The sequence below is a fragment of the Lissotriton helveticus genome, chromosome 11, assembly GCF_964261635.1.
Source record: "Lissotriton helveticus chromosome 11, aLisHel1.1, whole genome shotgun sequence".
In the NCBI taxonomy this organism is placed as follows: domain Eukaryota; kingdom Metazoa; phylum Chordata; class Amphibia; order Caudata; family Salamandridae; genus Lissotriton; species Lissotriton helveticus.
Genome location: NC_136072.1, coordinates 32,439,678 through 32,457,179, shown reverse-complemented (window position 1 = coordinate 32,457,179; position 17,502 = coordinate 32,439,678). Strand labels below are relative to the sequence as shown.

Below are 17,502 nucleotides of genomic sequence, written 5' to 3'. Positions count from 1 at the left end.
AAAATATTTCCTATTTTTATAAATTGGTGTGGGATTGTTTTTGTGTGTTGTGTCTTCTAATTTTATGTATTGGTGTTTTTAAATGCTTTATATACTTGGCTCCTGAGTTAAGCCTGCCTGCTTGCAGCCAGCTAACAAGAGTTGGGCCAGGAGCTAATGTATTGAGCTCTTGTCTGGACCTTATATTGCGTGAGTGGCCTTAGTTGCATACCTACCCCTACTTGTAATCCATCCTGCAGCACCTCTGAAACATATTATCAGGTAATGTCAAATCGAAGCAGAGCAAATTGTGTGGATGTGCAGAGTAGCACTGAATAAAATCAACTTTCAGCTACAAAAAACTAAATGAGATGACTTGAATGTGCTCCTTACTGTTACAGGTGCGGTTATTGCTGTCATCCAACTGGTATCCGTCTCCACAGCCACACTGGTAGGCTCCAATGGTATTTCTGCAAGCCTGGTCACAGGCCTGCGAGTCTAGCTGGCATTCGTTTTTATCTGTGAAACGAAAACAGACATTTTTGGCAAAGGGATAGATATGAAACGCCTCGCACTTATAGAACAGTGTACTCTACTGTAATTTTTTATATTTTATAGATTGCTGTGTAGCTTACCCTTCCCCCGTAACCATGTGAGGGATCTACATTTATTCTCTGCCTCCCCGCTCCCTGCAAGTGTACAAGGCGCTGTTGGACAGCTGGTAAACCTGAGTATACCCACAGCCGTACAGAGGCATATCCCTGTGGGACTCCTTTTTTCTGTCTCCAGGGGCACCTTCCTGCACAAAACAATCCTGAGAGGCGTTTTCCTCTCTTTATGTGTGCTGGAGAATGCAGCACACATGGAAAGAGGAACAAACGGGAAGAAATAAAAATATTTATTTATGCCTGCTCTAGGGAGGGGTAAAGTTTGGGAAACATCCATAACAACGCGGGCATTACCCCACACTGCTATGACAACGCTGCTATTACAACGCAAGACGTTACAACGACTTGCGCTGGAGGGCGCTGTAGGATAGGGAATAGTTTAATTTTCTATCCAACACCTTCCCTACTGTCAACGTGGGCTGGAGTTGAAATAGAAAATTAAACTATTCCACTATCCGGCCCCCCCCCATTGTAATGGCATGCGGGGTAAAAGCCAGCGTTGTAATGCCATACAACTGTAAAGTTTTGGCGCTGCCCAGGTTTAGGCGATTAAGTAAATCAGGGGCTGCGTCAAAACCCAAGGGGGCTGCATTGGAAAACCCACCGCAACACCCAAGGAGCGCCTCCTTGATCCAGCGTAAGGCAAGGCAACAATTTCCGCTGCTTTGTCTTACTCCATATCTATGAGCCATGCAAAGCCACGAGAGGCTTGTGCCGCTGGAGCGTCAAAAAAGTGGCACTCCAGTGGCATAAGCCTCACATAAAGAATCCCCCAGAGGCCTACCTTTCCTGGCGCTAATTAGTCTTTCTTTTCCATGACCTAGTTTGAGAAATCTATAATGAAGAAATTGGTACTTTCGGAATTTTGCTGGCATCTGATCCGCTCTAAAAGGGATGAGACATATTGACTCTCAAATCAAACTTCCGTTTTGCCAGTTACCCATAATCAGAGCCTTACTCCTTAACACCTGTAGGCCACCAGTTCAAAAACACTTTGGGGGATATTACCAAGCAATAGCGATAATTATCGCTATTGCTTGGTTAGAGACAAAAATTTATCGCCGACCTGCGGCGATTTTAATCGCAGATAACCCTTGGTATTACCAAGGTTTATCGCAAATGCGATAAAAATCGGCCGCAATGCATGAATATCGCTGAAAAGTCAGCGAAATTCATGCATTACCGAGCTAACGCTCTTAGCCATGTTATCCACCTCCCATTGGATAACATGTCTAAGAACTGCTCAGGGCAGGTGTTAGCTTTTGTAGATATTCGCACTTAGCGCGAATATCTCCAAAAGTTGGTAATAGGAGATAGCGATGTTAGCGACTGTTTCCAGTCGCTAACATCTTGGCACGCCCACTTTGCATGTCATTAGTGATACATTTCTCTGACATGCAAAGTGTGGCCAAAGATGGTCGCTATCTCCTACTAGCTGTCGCTAACTGGTGTTAGCGACAGCTAGGTAATAGGGAGATCATTTTATCTCCGCTTCCTTGGCTTTTAAAGCCAAAAAAGCGGAGATAACTCCCTTGTTTGTCTCCCATGAATTGTTCCAAGGTTAGATATTACTCCTATCTACAACGCTTCAAGTTTGCTTTCTGTAAACCTATGCCCTGATTTACAAAGGATTTCACAAGCACAAAACAGTGTAAAGTCTTGCATGTTGTCTATTAACCAGGGCAAAAGGTTTGTTTTTTAGCTGGAAAGGTGGCAGGTGCCATTACTGGGACACATCAGTGCAAATATCCATAGGTTTTGACAACAAGCCTGCTCTACTAAGAAAGCCAGGCTGGGCTTGGAGTCGAAAACTAACACCTAGTCGTAGCGGGTGTACAGAAAGGTAAAATATTCAATGCTCATAAAATAATAAACACATCCAGCTGCTTCTTCAGCCCTTTGCACTGCCAGTGCATCACTTGTTATGATGCTCCAGCGGCCCAGAGTGCAGACCCATATCTACGAGGCCACGCAAAGTCACTTTGTGTGGCTTTTCATGGCTTCGTAAAAATGGCGTAAGGCAACGCAGCACAAATCGCTGCATTGCCTTACAGTGCACCTGAGGGTCTATCCGTGGGCGTTGCGGTGGGTTTTCCAATTCAACACCCATGGGTTTTGACACATTCCCAGATTTAAAAGGATCTGTAAACCTGGAAATGTGTCAAAATGCCTCCCCAGGGGAGACATAACGAGAAAAAATATTGTTATTGTGCAGGAAGTTGTCCCTTCCTGCACTAAAACAATCCTGCCAACAATACAGACACCCTTGCACCATGGTGCAAGGGTGCCTGCATTGTTGGTAGGCACCAAATTGTGCCCCAAACCTTCCTGAAAGGACTGGAATTCATTGTATTGTGTAAATACAGCGCATTTCTGCCATCTCAAATTAACATAAGGCAGGGCAGCAAAAAGATTTGCAGCACTGCCCTGCGCCAACTCATTGTACATAAGGTCCCCAGTGTGTGAGACCTTTCTGAGTTTGTCTTAGCCTATGCACTTGCACTTGAGGGGCATGATTCCAGTACATATCCCATGCAAAACATTGCACACTCACATCTACACCATGATGCATGGCTGTGCGTCATGCAAGGCAGCCTGTTTGCCCATCAGACATGCAAGTGCTAACAGCAGCAGCATATATCTAAGTGAATATGGCTGTGTGTTGTTTCCCCCCCTTGAACAAGGCAGCATAGCACATCAAATTTGGTTGCTGCAGTGAGCTGCCTGAAAAACTAGTAAGTCTGGGCGTTAGTGTTTGCAGGAGCTTGTGTAACTCAGTGTTCCCAAGAGGTATTTCAGAAATATTTTCCTTTGGCATATATTGCCTGAACAAGAATTGAAATTTCATATGTGTCACACTCTGTAGGTCCAGCCTTTTTCTGTTTGTCTTTGATGAGCGTATTGAGGAGGACGGCTTCTGAGCTGGGGCTCTAGGCCGGTAAACAGCGTTTACCACAAATCATTTTCCCCGCAGGGCATCACAACGCAGTTGTTCCAACGACCGCGTTGTGATTCCGCATACCATTACTCCGCAAGTCGGAACAACAACTTGAGGAGGGGTGAGGTGTTGGATTTAAAATCCAACACCTTCCCTACTGTCCGCACTGACTGGAGTTGGAATAGTAAATTATACTATTCCAAATTCCAGCACCCCACCCGCCCCTCCACAAGTCGTTGTTCTGACTTGCGGAGTAAAGGTATGCGGAATCACAACAAGGTCGTTGTGACGACCGCGTTGTAATTTCCTGCGGGAAAATGAATGCGGGAAAGGAACATATATTCCTCTAGGCCTGAAGGTGAGGTTTTTAGTACTATTATCGCCAGAACACTCAGGCTTCTTGAATGTCTGAGGATCATAAGCTGATCAATGACCTATGGAACAAGTGAAGAGTCACTATTTGTCTTAGGAAACTCTTTTGTTTCCTTGTTGGTGTGCCCCTTGCATTTGCAAAATGCTGTACCAGGGTAGACTCCTTTTTCTGATCTGATGATATCAGTATTACATGATAAGTATAAAATTAAAAAATAAGGCAAAAATATGACCACATTTCAAGTCCAGTTTGAGTGTACAGTGCTGTATAGCCTTGGTAAGTTCTCAGACTCTCACCCTGTAGATTAAGAGTGCAAATCTTTCAATCTATAGGTTTTTTTAATGATGGTATGTCCACTGATTCTTTGAGGATGGTTCATCAGCCAGTAACTGGAATTTTACTTGTGCTCAATGCAAAATTATTTTTATCTGTGTGGCTCAAGACAGACTATCACAGTTTGTACAATGCTCACCTCTCACATCTGTGGATCAGGATTTTTTATTTCCATTATGATCCCCTAATTAGCTGTCCATTTCAAGGCAGGCAACGGGAAAGTAACATATCTTGACTTTCTTTTGATGTGCCTTGTGCAGATACAGTTGTGATGGAAGTTGTACTATTATCCTGCCTCCAGAGTTCCATCCGATGGAATTATGGGATAGTCTGTTGTGAGATTCAATGGCTATATACTATAGAGGAGACCCTTAGTTTACTCTCTGTCAGACCAATCTTTCTCTGATACAGTATTGACCTCAATGTGCTTCAGAAGTACCCCGCTTTCCCTGGTATTACTCGCTCCTTCTTTGCTGTGTTACTGGTTCAGGAAATCTCATTTGTTCCTGGTCATTCACTCAGCCAAGACTTTTGACCAGCAACTGTTATGACTGTTACAAAGATTACTGTTGGATGCTTGATACACACTAGGGGCCTTATTTATGAAAAGTGACGCATCGCTGCGTGAAAACAGCGATGTGTCACTTTTCACTGTGCTCTCCCTGCGACATGATTGATGCGTCATATTTATAATATGACGCATCATGTCGCAAGGAGTTACAGATACGTCAGTATTTCTGATGTATCTGTAAGCGCAAAAGTCACGCATTGCTGGGGTGTGTCACAAAAGTGACGCAACTCCAGCAATGCGTCCTTTCACATGGGGAAAGCCCCATGTGAAAGGGCTTGCGTCAGTTTTACGCCTGCTGTGAGGCAGGCGCAAGATTTTGACGCAACAGCGTCCTAAAAGTGACGCAGTGAAATCTCATAGATTTCACTGCGTCACTATTACGAGGCTTTTTGCGGGTGAACGCCCCCTTTGCATACATTATACCCGACGCAGGTATAATGTAGCACACGGGTTTAGAAAGTGACGCATCTGCTTAGATGCGTCACTTTGTAAATAGTGCGCATCAGGAGGCAAGTTTTACGCCGCCGATGCGTCACAAAAAGTGACGCATCGGAAGCGCAAAACTCACGCAAGGCCTCATAAATGAGGCCCCAGCTGTTTGCAAACATCACTGTTGGGATCACTGTCCTATGGGTGCTTTTAAGTCCCTCCCTGCTCTCTTTTTACTTAGGAGACCCCTTCCTTTTTTTTACTTTGAACTTTTTGATTTCCTTCGGGGATGTTACCATGAATGCTTGCTTCCTTTTTTCTTTGTCCTGTTTTCTATTTTGTGTTGTTGATATCCCAGTGTATATGTCAGAATTTGGCTAGTCTTCCCTCGTTTAGCTGTTCCTTGGACTGGTTTGAGTCAGGAGTTCTTCTACCCCTCTGGTAACCTTTGGCAGTAATAGTGCAGCTTCTCTGCATAAGCAGGGATTTGATTATTGGTTCAGAGGGACATAACTGCCTCAGTGGGATCCCTTATTTGCCTCTGCCTTCTACTCCTGGTCCATCCTTTGCTATGTGTCTTACAACACTGATCTGTCTGGGTGAGAACGTGCAGTTTCGTTGACACAGTTTGTTTCCTTTTTTGTGCATCTTTTCTTACCATTTGCGTTTGTCCTTCTCAGTTTGCTTCCACTGCACACTGTAGCAACTGTTGATTTGGCCGTATCTTCCTCTTATGAACCCTTCTGCTGCCAGTGCCCTGCATTTGCTTGGAGTTAGTTGTTTCCATATTCTTTTGGCATGAAACCAGTTCACCTCCAGTAAGTGTTCTGATAATTTCAGGATTGGAATACTGAGGGGCATATTAGCAAGGGTCAGATCGCCGATTTAGCGGCACTTTTTGCCGATAAAGCAGCGATTTTTTTATTGCCCAATTGCCAAGCTGTCGCCAATAGCAGTTAGCGACAGTTTCCAGGCGATAGCAAGCGGTTTTGGGCCCGCTTTGCATGTCAGCGATATTTATCTCTAATGACATGCAAAGTGGGCGTACCCAAACTGGTAGCGACTGAAAGCAGTCGCTAACACAGCTATCGCCTATTAACAATACCTGCGACGCAATAAAAAAACGTGCGCTAACCGCGATTAGCGCTAGGATTTTACACCTGGTAAAAACCTGATTTAGCCATGATAGTCAATGGGAGGCGAATTCTACGGCTAAGTCCCCACCTGCCTATTAGCGAGATTTTCCTTAGCGATAGGATTTTTATCGCTGGAAATCTCACGTTAAAGATGGGATTCGCCGCTATCGCTGGATTCTTTATTGCCGGGAGATATACTTTGGTAATACTGCGTTATCTCCGCAATAACGTCCAGCGATAGGAGGCGATAAAAAAAATCACGCTAAGCGCTGTTTGCGATAATTATCGCAAGTTGTTGCAAATATGCCCCTGAGTTCCTACTTGAGGGCTGGTAATTGGATATTCACATGCAACTTAGTGGGTATTGGTTCTCTGAAGTTTCATAGCATCCCAAAGTCATTTCAGTTGCCTTTTCCCTTTGGAGTCTAATTCTGATAAGGGAGCACATTGCTCCAGGCAGCAAGGCCTCTTTTTCCTTGTTAATCATCAGGGGACTCCTGTGACCCTGTTTAATGTGACCTTAATGAAAGTTGCCCCAGTGGGGTCTCACTAGTTCAACCCAGTGGTGCTTCTGGTGCTTCTAGTCACCTTCCCTTAATGGCAAAGCTCAAGTGTAATTCAGGTTCTTAGGTTTTAAACTCTCACCGACAAAGTCACCAGTTGATGCATGAGTCTTACCTTTGGAATGCTGCTGGTGCATAGGACTGTGGTCTTGCATTGTTATGTTTACACAGGGCTCTATCTTTCTCTGATCGGACAGACCCCCATTCTTTCAGTTCCAGACTTAAGGAAAAGTGTAATACCAATCAGCCAAATCCATGCACTTAAATTTGGAAATTAGTATGAATTGACTGTTGCAAGGATTGTTGAGAAATTAGTGTTGGGAATGCTACAAGATGATGGGCCCAGAAAGATGTAAAGGCCGAGAATATTCACATGCAAACCTAAAAAGGATGAATTCATAGAGAAGATGCTAAGTTTCATAAAGAGATGCAGTAGGCTTAAGAGTCCAAGAGCAAGACAACATCATGTCCTGCCTGTCCTCTTATAACTGCCACTATCACTGCCTCTGCCCCATTCACGACTAATCTACCATTTTCTGTTGCTTGCAAATGAGATGGTGTAGAAAGCATAGAAGAAGAGTAATAAAAGCTTATGTTGTGGAAAGAGATTGGTGAGCCGGAACAGGAGGAAAGACAGCAGGACTTGTCATTTGAGAAACATAGGCAAACCTATTCATTGAACTTTAAAGAGATGGAGTTGGATACTACAAACGCACATTTGATAGTGAAATGTAGCAGCAGATTCCTTATCTTAGAATTATCCCCTGGCACCAGGGGATAATTCTGGGATTTTTTTTATAGCGGTACCTCTGCGCCTCGGTAGAGGGCATCAAGCCATGACAGTGTCTTTTTCCGGATGTGACGTTGAATGAGTCCATATAAGCCCTGCCCTGACACACTGACAGTTTCTTCTTTTCTGCGCTTACAAGGCGGATCTGATCAGCAGTTCCTCTGTCCCTTTTTGGGCCTACATTGACGGTTTTGTTGAGTGGAACGGGTGTGCCGTTAAACAACTTCTTAGGTCCTCTGGGTGTAATCCTTGTGGGTCCTGTGGATGGCAAATGGCTGCCACGGACTCTCACTCTGTATATGGTGCGTGGGGGTGCACCTTGACTCCAAGGAGAGCGACTTCTGCCGCCAACTTCGATCAAAGGCACTGAGGGAACGTCAAATGAAGCTTCTAGCGGCATGGATGTTTTACTTTTCCAAGACATCCTATCGACCTCAGAGCCTTCACACTCCACGGACCAGTCTCGGGTCTGATCCAGGAGCCATTCCTGTAAAGTCCCAAGGTAAGCCTTGATGCAGGCAGTCGAAGTCGGTGCGTCACCCGACTTTGCCACTTAAAGCCTGCTCCTGATCCTTGGTTGAATAGTCAGTGGTTAAGTCTACTGCGTGTCTTCCAGCCTACCCTGAATCCGGGGTAGAATATTACAACTCGCTTCATAGTATCTTTGGGTCTTCACCTTCCCCTGGAGTGCCCTCGGGCCCCAAGTAGGTGCACAGGGATGTGACTGTGTCCATGCTCATCTTCAGTTCAGCTTCCAGATACCCAATTTATATCAACACTGGTGCACAGCCCTTCGGGGTTACCACCTTCAGCACCTGGGCCTGGTCAACCGACAACAGAATTGGGGTCTGGTCTACCGACTTCGATGATGGGCCGTTCCATGCTTCACCACTTTCCCTCTCGGAAGCCGAGACGCCGCCTCTTTGGTGGCAGATGGCATCGGATCCGGTGCCTGATGTGGCACCAGTAGAGCTGCCCATCTCAGACTCTTTTCCTCAGCTCTCTATAGCCCCTACTCCTTTTTTTCCTTCTGAGGAACGCGATTATGAAGGTTATGGAGAGGTTTTGGAGTTTCACCATCTCATCTCTGGCAAGGCTCACCTTCCTATGGAGTCTAGCAGGTTAATTGAGTTGGGTGAAGCTAGTGGCTTGGAGTCTTCCCCAACTTCAGGCCTCCTGTCCCCTCAAGGTTTGTCTACAGAGGTGAGCTCCTCTCTGGCGGATATGATCAGATTAGATTCTGTCGTTTTGGATGTAACATTTCTTTCTGTGGTAATGACAACAGATCTCTTACTTGGCGTCCTGCATCAAGACCAATCAGGGGTAGAGCTGGCGCTTCCTTATAGTGAGGCTTTGTTAGGGCCTTGGGCTAAACCCAAAGCAGGGGCCCCTGTGGATCACTCTATGTCTCACAGACACCATCCAGTCTCTGGAGCTCCGACATGTCTCCTCAGACATCCAACTCTTCATAGTTTTGCGGTACAGATTGCTTAGGCTGGCCAACAAGTTGTTAGTTTTTCCCCTGTTGTCCCTCCAGAAAGAGAGGCCAGAAGACTAGACACTTGTGGTAGGCATATTTTCTCCTCCACCAGTTCTGCATGGTGACCGTTTAATACTTCTCACTTCCTCGGACGCGTCTCCCATGCACTATGGGACTCATTGGAGCGCCTGCTGCCCTCTCTTCCAGAAGAGACCCAGAACAATCTTGTTCCATTAGTACAGGATGGGCAAAAAGCGGATAAACTAAACATTTGCTGTGGAATGGATACCACTGATTCTGTAGGTCGGGCTATGGCCTCTTCAGTGGCACTATGTCAACGTGCCTGGTTGCACAATGCTGGGTTTTCGGAGGCTGTTCATGCCAGCTTGGTTGATATACCTATTGATGATGCCTATTTTTCGACGCACATGCCGACTCTGCTTTGCAGGGAATTTGAGATAGTCGGAGCGGAGCAGATTCATGACTCTGCTGTCTGCTTTTCTGTACTAAGGGGCCCATTACAATCGCGGACGGACGAGCCCTGAGTAGGAGGGAACGTCCGCATGTGCTGCAGCGTTCCCTCATGTGCAATTAGGATGTGACCGCCACCCTGGCGGTCACATCCTCTATTTTTAACATTGCGGCGGGTGCTGCTTGAAGCAGCACCCGCCGCAATGTTAAAAATGAAAGCTGTGCATTTGCATGCACAAAACGGCAGGCACCGCGTGGTGTCTGCCGCTCTGTGCACGCAAATGCAGGGGGGTACCATAGGTACCCCCCATGTGCACCCCCCGCCCCCCCTTCACCCCTGGGGGCCCGCAACGGGCCCCCAAACAAAAATCCGTATGCCTTTGCACGGCAGAAATGCCGCCGTGTAAAGGCATAGAACTCCAGACATCCTAATATGGCTGGCGGTGTCTGAGAGACACCGCCACCATATTAGGCCTTTTCCGCCGTGGTTGTAAGCCAACCACGGCGGAAAAGCAGCGGACTGAAACCAGGACCCACCAGCCATCCTAATGTGGCGGTGGGTCTTTGGTGGGTCCGCAGAGGATTTTCCGTATCCGCCGGGCCGGCGATGGCTTCCGCCGGCCCGGAGGATGCGGAAAATCCTCCATCGTAATGTGCCCCTAAGTTTGTTCGAGGAAAGTTTAGTTTTTCATTCAGAGCCCATTGTTTATTTTTTCAAATCCCCTTTCCAGGGTGACACCCAGTGAGGTGTTCCTGCTTGCTGCAGGTACTTGGTGACAGGTTAAGTTTCCAGTTATCTAGGAGGTTTTTTTGTGGCCTTATGTTCACCTGTTCTTATGGGTTTCTTTTTGGAGCTAGTTTTTCTGCTCAAGTACTTATCCTATAGTGTTTCTTGCTTGCATTGTTTGGATACACTGTTGTCTTGTTCCCTGTTCTACAGGAACCATCCTCTGTGTGCCGTATAGGTCTTTTGGGATCCACTACCTCAGTTTATCTGTCTCTGAACACGAAGGGCTTCTGAGATCTGCATTGCACCTGCACGATATAAACCCCCCAACAAACATGATATGGGTTATCCCTTACATCCCTTTTGTGGTATCCTTCTTTTCTTATAGGGGCGATGGCACGAGTGGCAGGATCCTTGGCTTGGGTAGATTTTTAGCTCTAGCCTAAAACCTTTGTTAATGGATTGGCCCTTCTGTGCTTTCACGATGCATTGGCAAGAATGCTTCCTGACACTGGTCTCAAGTTCCTTTGTAGGCTATAACTCAGTGGTGCATTGGGTATCAAAGGTCCATCTGATGCAATGGTTCAGTTCGGTTCAGTGACCGCTCAGCCCTCCACAGGGCTTGGTCGCCCCACTCACTGCTGCCGCTCCTGCCTGCCTTTGCCGCCTCCTGCCTGCAGATTCCTTCGCTCGCTGTCCGCTGCTCCTGGGAATTTCCCGCTGCTCCTGGGAATTTCCCGCTGCTCCTGGGAATTTCCCGCTGCCTGCTGCTTCTTGGAATTTCCCGCCGCTGCCTCCCTGCGGCCCCGCCCCCCTGTGATTCCATTCGCCGCCCCGCTCCCGCCACCCAGCTGCTCCTCCCTCCCGGCTCCTTACTTATGACGCCCCCAGAGCGACCGCGCAGCGGACGCGCGCAGCGGGAGCGCCGATTGAGCACCGAAGGTGCGCCAATGGTAAGCCCGTCTGCGTCCGTCCGCGCCTGGCCCGCGCCCAGCGCCAGGACCCCTGGCCCTCCCTGCCGAGGCAAGACGACCCGACTGACCTACGACGCCGCCACTCTCAACGCACTCAATGCCGGCCGGACCCACGCCTGCTGCCGAGCCACCCCAAGACGCACCCACAGACCCTTCACCTGCTGCACCTGCAAGTTCACCTGCCTCCGAACCTGCCCCGCACCCGCCAAGACAAACACCAGCAGCAACCACCTCAAGTGCATCCTGATCAACACCCGCTCCGTCCACAGACACGCCGTGGAACTCTGGAACCTCCTCGACGCTACATCACCGGACGTCGCCTTCCTCACGGAAACCTGGATGAACACCTCCTCTGCACCCGACATCACCATTGCCATCCCAGACGGGTACAAGATCATCAGGAGGGACCGCATCAACCAGACCGGAGGTGGCATCGCCATCATCCACAGGAACACCATCCGTATCACGACCGACGCCAACGACTCCTTCGCCGCAGCCTAACATCTCCACTTCCAGATTCACACCGACCCTAAGACGACCCTCAGAGGCACCCTCATCTACAGACCCCCGGGACCACGCACACAATTCAGCGAAGACATCACAGACTTCATCAGCCCGCACGCCCTCCCCTCCACCGACTACATCCTCCTCGGGGACCTCAACTTCCACCTGGAGAACAACAAGGACCGCAACACCACCGCCCTGCTGGAAAACCTCGCCAACCTCGGACTCAAGCAACTGGTCAACACCCCCACCCACTACGCCGGCCACACGCTTGATCCCGTCTTCTCTTCCAGCAAGTACATCACCTTCAGCCACGCCACCGGACTCCACTGGACTGACCACAGCTGCGTCCACTTCAGCTTCAAAAGATCCACGACCCACCACCACCCGCAACAGGTACCTCACAGGAATTGGAGCAAGATCACCGCAGACCAGCTCACCACCTCCCTCAGCCAGAGCCCACCCGCCAACACAACGGACCCCAACGAAGCAGCCCGCAACTTCACACAGTGGCTGACCGCCTGTGCCGACGACCTCGCGCCACTAAAGAACCCTCCCAGCAGACCCAGAAGCAAGAAGGCATCCTGGTTCACTGACGACCTCAAGGACTCCAAGAAGACCTGCCGCACCCTCGAGAAAGCCTGGCTCCTCGACCGAACCACCGACAACATGACCGCCCTCAAACACGCTACCCGCAAGCACCACCAGCTCATCCGCACCACCAAGAAGAAATCCCTGAAGGAACGACTGGACAACAACGCCCACGACAGCAAAGAGCTCTTCACTATCGTCAAGGAGTTCTCCAACCCCAGCACCGGCACCAACGACATCACTCCATCACAAGACCTCTGCGACTCCCTCGCCTCGTTCTTCCACCGCAAGATCGCCGACATCCACAACAGCTTCGGCGCACCACCCACGCACCCAACCGTCGAACCAACGCCCCCCAACGCCACCCTTCGCACCTGGACCACGGTGACCACCGAAGACACAGCCTGCACGATGAACACCATCCACTCCGGATCACCGACCGACCCCTGCCCACACCACGTCTTCAACAAGGCCGACTCCACCATCGCACCCCAACTCCGGAACATCATCAACGCCTCCTTCAACACCGCCACCTTCCCGGAGAGCTGGAAGCACGCCGAGATCAGTGCCCTCCTGAAGAAACCTACAGCGGACCCCACCGATCTCAAAAACTTCGGCCCCATCTCGCTCCTCCCTTTTCCTGCTAAAGTCGTCGAGAAGATCATCAACAGACAGCTGACCGCCTTCCTCGAGACGAACGGATCCCTTGACCCCTCGCAGTCCGGCTTCAGAGCCAACCACAGCACCGAGACCGCCCTCATCGCAGCCACCGACGACATCCGGACCCTGCTCGACAAGGGGGAAACAGTGGCCCTCATCCTCCTGGACCTCTCCGCTGCGTTCGACACGGTCTGCCACCGCACCCTAGTCCAGCGCCTCAGCAACATCGGTATCCAAGAGAAGGCACTGGAGTGGATCATCTCGTTCCTCGCCGGAAGAACACAAGGAGTCTGCCTCCCCCCGTTTCGCTCCGAGGCCACCGAAGTCATCTGCGGCGTCCCGCAAGGATCCTCACTCAGCCCCACCCTCTTCAACATCTACATGAAACCTCTCGCAGCCATCGCACGCCAGCACAACCTCAACATCATCTCTTATGCCGACGACACCCAGCTGATCCTCTCCCTCACCAGAGACTCCGACACCGCCAGAACCTGCCTACACGAAGGGATGAAAGACGTCGCCGAGTGGATGAAGGACAGCCGCCTGAAACTGAACTCGGACAAGACGGAAGTCCTCATCCTGGGATCTTCGCCCTCCGCCTGGGACGACTCCTGGTGGCCCCCAGCCCTGGGCACCGCACCCAAGCCAACCGACCACGCACGCAACCTGGGCTTCATCCTGGACCCCTCCCTCTCGATGACCAGACAAGTCAACGCCGTCTCCTCATCGTGCTTCAACACCCTGCGTATGCTTCGCAAGATCTTCCGCTGGATCCCGACCGAGACCAGGAAGACTGTCACCCAGGCACTCGTCACTAGCCGACTGGAATGCGGAAACGCCCTCTACGCCGGAACCACAACCAAGCTACAGAAAAGACTCCAGCGCATCCAGAACGCCTCCGCCCGACTCATCCTGGATGTCCCCCGACGCAGCCACATCTCCAGCCACCTGAGGAACCTGCACTGGCTCCCCGTCGACAAGAGGATCACGTTCCGGCTCCTCACCCACGCACACAAGTCTCTCCACGACCTGGGCCCCAAGTACCTCAACGACCGCCTAACCTTCTACACGCCCACCCGACAGCTACGGTCCACCAGCCTCGCCCTCGCAGCCGTACCACGCATCTGAAGAGCCACCGCCGGAGGAAGATCCTTCTCTTACCTGGCTGCCAAGACTTGGAACTCCCTCCCCATCCACCTTTGGCTGACCCAGGACCATCTCGCCTTCAGGAAACAACTCAAGACCTGGCTGTTCGAGCAGTAGCATACCCCTCCCCCCAAGCGCCTTGAGACCCTCCCGGGTGAGTAGTGCGCTATACAAATGGCATGATTGATTGATTGATTGATGCAGGGTTACCTTGCAGCATTTGTTTACTGCAGTGGTTGTACTTCAGATGTCACCATCTTACCCCTTTTTGTTGGTGTTGTGGCTGATTTTTATCTTCGGTTTTCCTTCTAGAACAAGTGTCCCTTCAACATTATAGGTCTTTTCAAGGATTGGTTTCTAAGGAGGATGGGGTCTCCCTTAGCCTCCTTTTCCTGAAGGTTATTCTCTCTCTCTCCCCATATGATGAGATAAGGATCTATCCCTCAAATGTCAGTTATATCAATTCCACCTTATTTTGCAAATTTCTTCTCCTTGAAGAGGTTATTTCTTTTTTCCTCCCTCTCTTCCTTTTAAGGAGGTGATTATTTTGCCCCCTTTTTTGATTGTGGTAAATTGGAGGTTTGGCTTTGTATACCACCTATCTCCCGTTGAGACATTTCTTCCTGGCCTCAATCCATGTTGTGCTTGCATGCAATGCCATCCATTATTTTCGACTTCTCCATTTTGTGAGGCATGATCCCTTCACGGCTATGTACTCCATCTTTTTTCAGATGCTTCAGTCTTTTCTTTCTGCCTGATATCTCTGTCTATTGGATGGAAATTGGTTATCTGTCGAGACCTTCTGTGTGTTGACCTTTATTTCGACTATACCTTTGATGGTCTTTAGTCCCTTCATAGCAGAGTTTTAACACCTACTGTTTTCTTTTAATTTCCTGTTAACTGCCTTATGGCAGCCTCATCAGTCAGTAGTGTTAGTTCATGGGCGGTTGCCATTATTTTTCTGGTGTGGGTGATGTCCCTCCACTCCCTCTCTCCTCGTATATAATATTAGTTTGCCTGTTTCCCAGCTTCGTGCTAATATCTGTATATCTATATTTTTCACTCCATTGGTGTTGCATCTTTGGTCTACTACAAAAGTATGTTTATGTTTATATCTGTCTTTCGATGGCTACCTCTATTCTATCCATGTTTCTCGTTCCTATACTGGTCAAACTCCCCACTTGCAGAGGGAGGCCTAGGGCCAGATGTAGGACGGCAAATACCAGTCGGTAACGGCCAATTTCGGCCGTTACCGTCCGGTATTTGGTGTTTGACATGTAGGGGGCCTTATATTTACAGAATCGGTATATTTACCGATTCGGTAAATTTACCGATTCTGTAAAATACTGAATCAGTAAATTTACTAAATCGGTAAATACAGATGTAGGTGGCACTTGAAACAGTGCCACAGGCCCTTACCGATTCGTTATTTACCACCAAATACTATTTGGTGGTAAATAACGAATACCTGTGTACATGCACATCTGTGCATGTACACCTATGCCATGTGGCACACATACATGCCCTAAAGGCATGTAGGTGTGTGACATAGCACACAAGCCAGAAACAGGGGTGCAACAGGGTGTCAAAGTGACACCCTGTCCCCCTTGGCAATTCGGTAATTTTACCGATTCGATAATTACCGAATCGGTATTTGCCATTGATTCCTATGGGCTTCAAGGCCCATAGGAATCAATGACAAATACCGATTCGGTAATTACCGATTCGGTAAATACCGATTCCTACCGATTCGGTATTTTTTACCGAATAATTACCTACATTAGGTTTACCGATTCATCAATACCGAATCGGTAGAAATTCGGTATTTATGAATCGGTAAATCTAATTTACCCACATCTAGCCCCTAGTTCTTTATATTAAGGAATTAGTCCAAGCACTTGATTTCCTTGGAAATTATGCACCTATATTAGGCCCTCGCAAAATTATAATGCTGCTATTGGCAGATAACATGCTTTTAATCTGTAAAACTCTGCTTGGCCTGCTGGCATAGTAGATCACTTTTTAACATTTTGTAGCACGCAGGGCTTCGAGCTTAACATCAATAAATCTACATTTATGGCGATAAACCTTAATAAAACTGCCAGAACCAAGATCACTGCGCAAGGTGTCCCTCTTGAACTAGTGCAGTAGTTTGTGTATTTGGGGGTATGTTTAACTCACATAATGAGCTGATATACGCATATTAGAAAGTGTACATTGAAGCTCCAACAAGAAGCTGGTGCTGTGTCCAAATTGTGTAAGAAAGCCAATGCATGCTCTCTTGCACTAGTGGTGAAGATGTATAATCTTAAACTGAAAAGTACAGCTATGTATGGTGCAGAACTGAGGGGACATGCCAGGGACGATGATGTTTGTAAACTTTAAAACAGGTTTGTGAGGGGAATCCTTATTCTCCCGCAGAGTCCCCCCCTCTCCTCCAACTTTTGGAGGAGGATATCCTACAAATTAACCACCTCAATATGTCTCAACCTATTATGTATTGGCATAGACTTTGGTCAACAGATAAATTGGAAATCTATATAGTCTCGATTAATCCCCGAGTTGTGAGATCACCTGGTTTGCCTATATTATGTCTGTGTTATATGAAATAGGCCTGCCTTCATTATGGGAATCCCCAGACATAGTATAGCGAGTTCCTCGCTCCTTGATTAAAGATTGTTTAAATTAGCATTTGTGGCTGAGGGAACTGAAATGTGTGTGGAGCCTAACAGACCTGTTTCTGTATAAAAAGGTTACCCCTCCTAATGAATTGTTTGTTGATATCCTCCCAAGATATACCCCATTGGAATTTTATTTAACCCTTTCGGCCATCCGATGTCACGATGGGCGTGTGCGGAGGATGGCCGTCCTGACCACGCCCAGTCATAAATCACCCGCACTGCGGCGGTCAAGGGTTAAAATGGAGGTATGGGGTCCTGTCAGTGACATGCTTTTGTGAGAAATGGGGAGGGAAGAAATGTAGGGGCATATTACCAACAACTAGCGAAAATTATCGCTAAATAGGCTTAGCAACAATTTTTCTATCACCAAGCATCGCCGGATTTTATCGCTGAGATAACGTGCTATTAGCAACGTTTATCTCAAAAGCGATAAAAATCCCGGCGATAGTGGCGAAATCCGTGAATATCGCTGAGAATACAGCGATATT

The 17,502-nt window shown here is 48.4% G+C and overlaps 1 protein-coding gene across 1 annotated transcript in view; it reads right to left on the bottom strand.

The window, feature by feature from the left end:
• LOC144792796 (uncharacterized) overlaps positions 1 to 17,502 on the bottom strand; it is an 844,113-nt gene that overhangs the window by 787,493 nt on the left and 39,118 nt on the right. Inside the window, exon 6 of the mRNA XM_078667999.1 lies at positions 373 to 498. Within this exon, the coding sequence (XP_078524125.1) occupies positions 373 to 498 (126 nt within the window). The remainder of the gene's footprint in view (positions 1 to 372; positions 499 to 17,502) is intronic.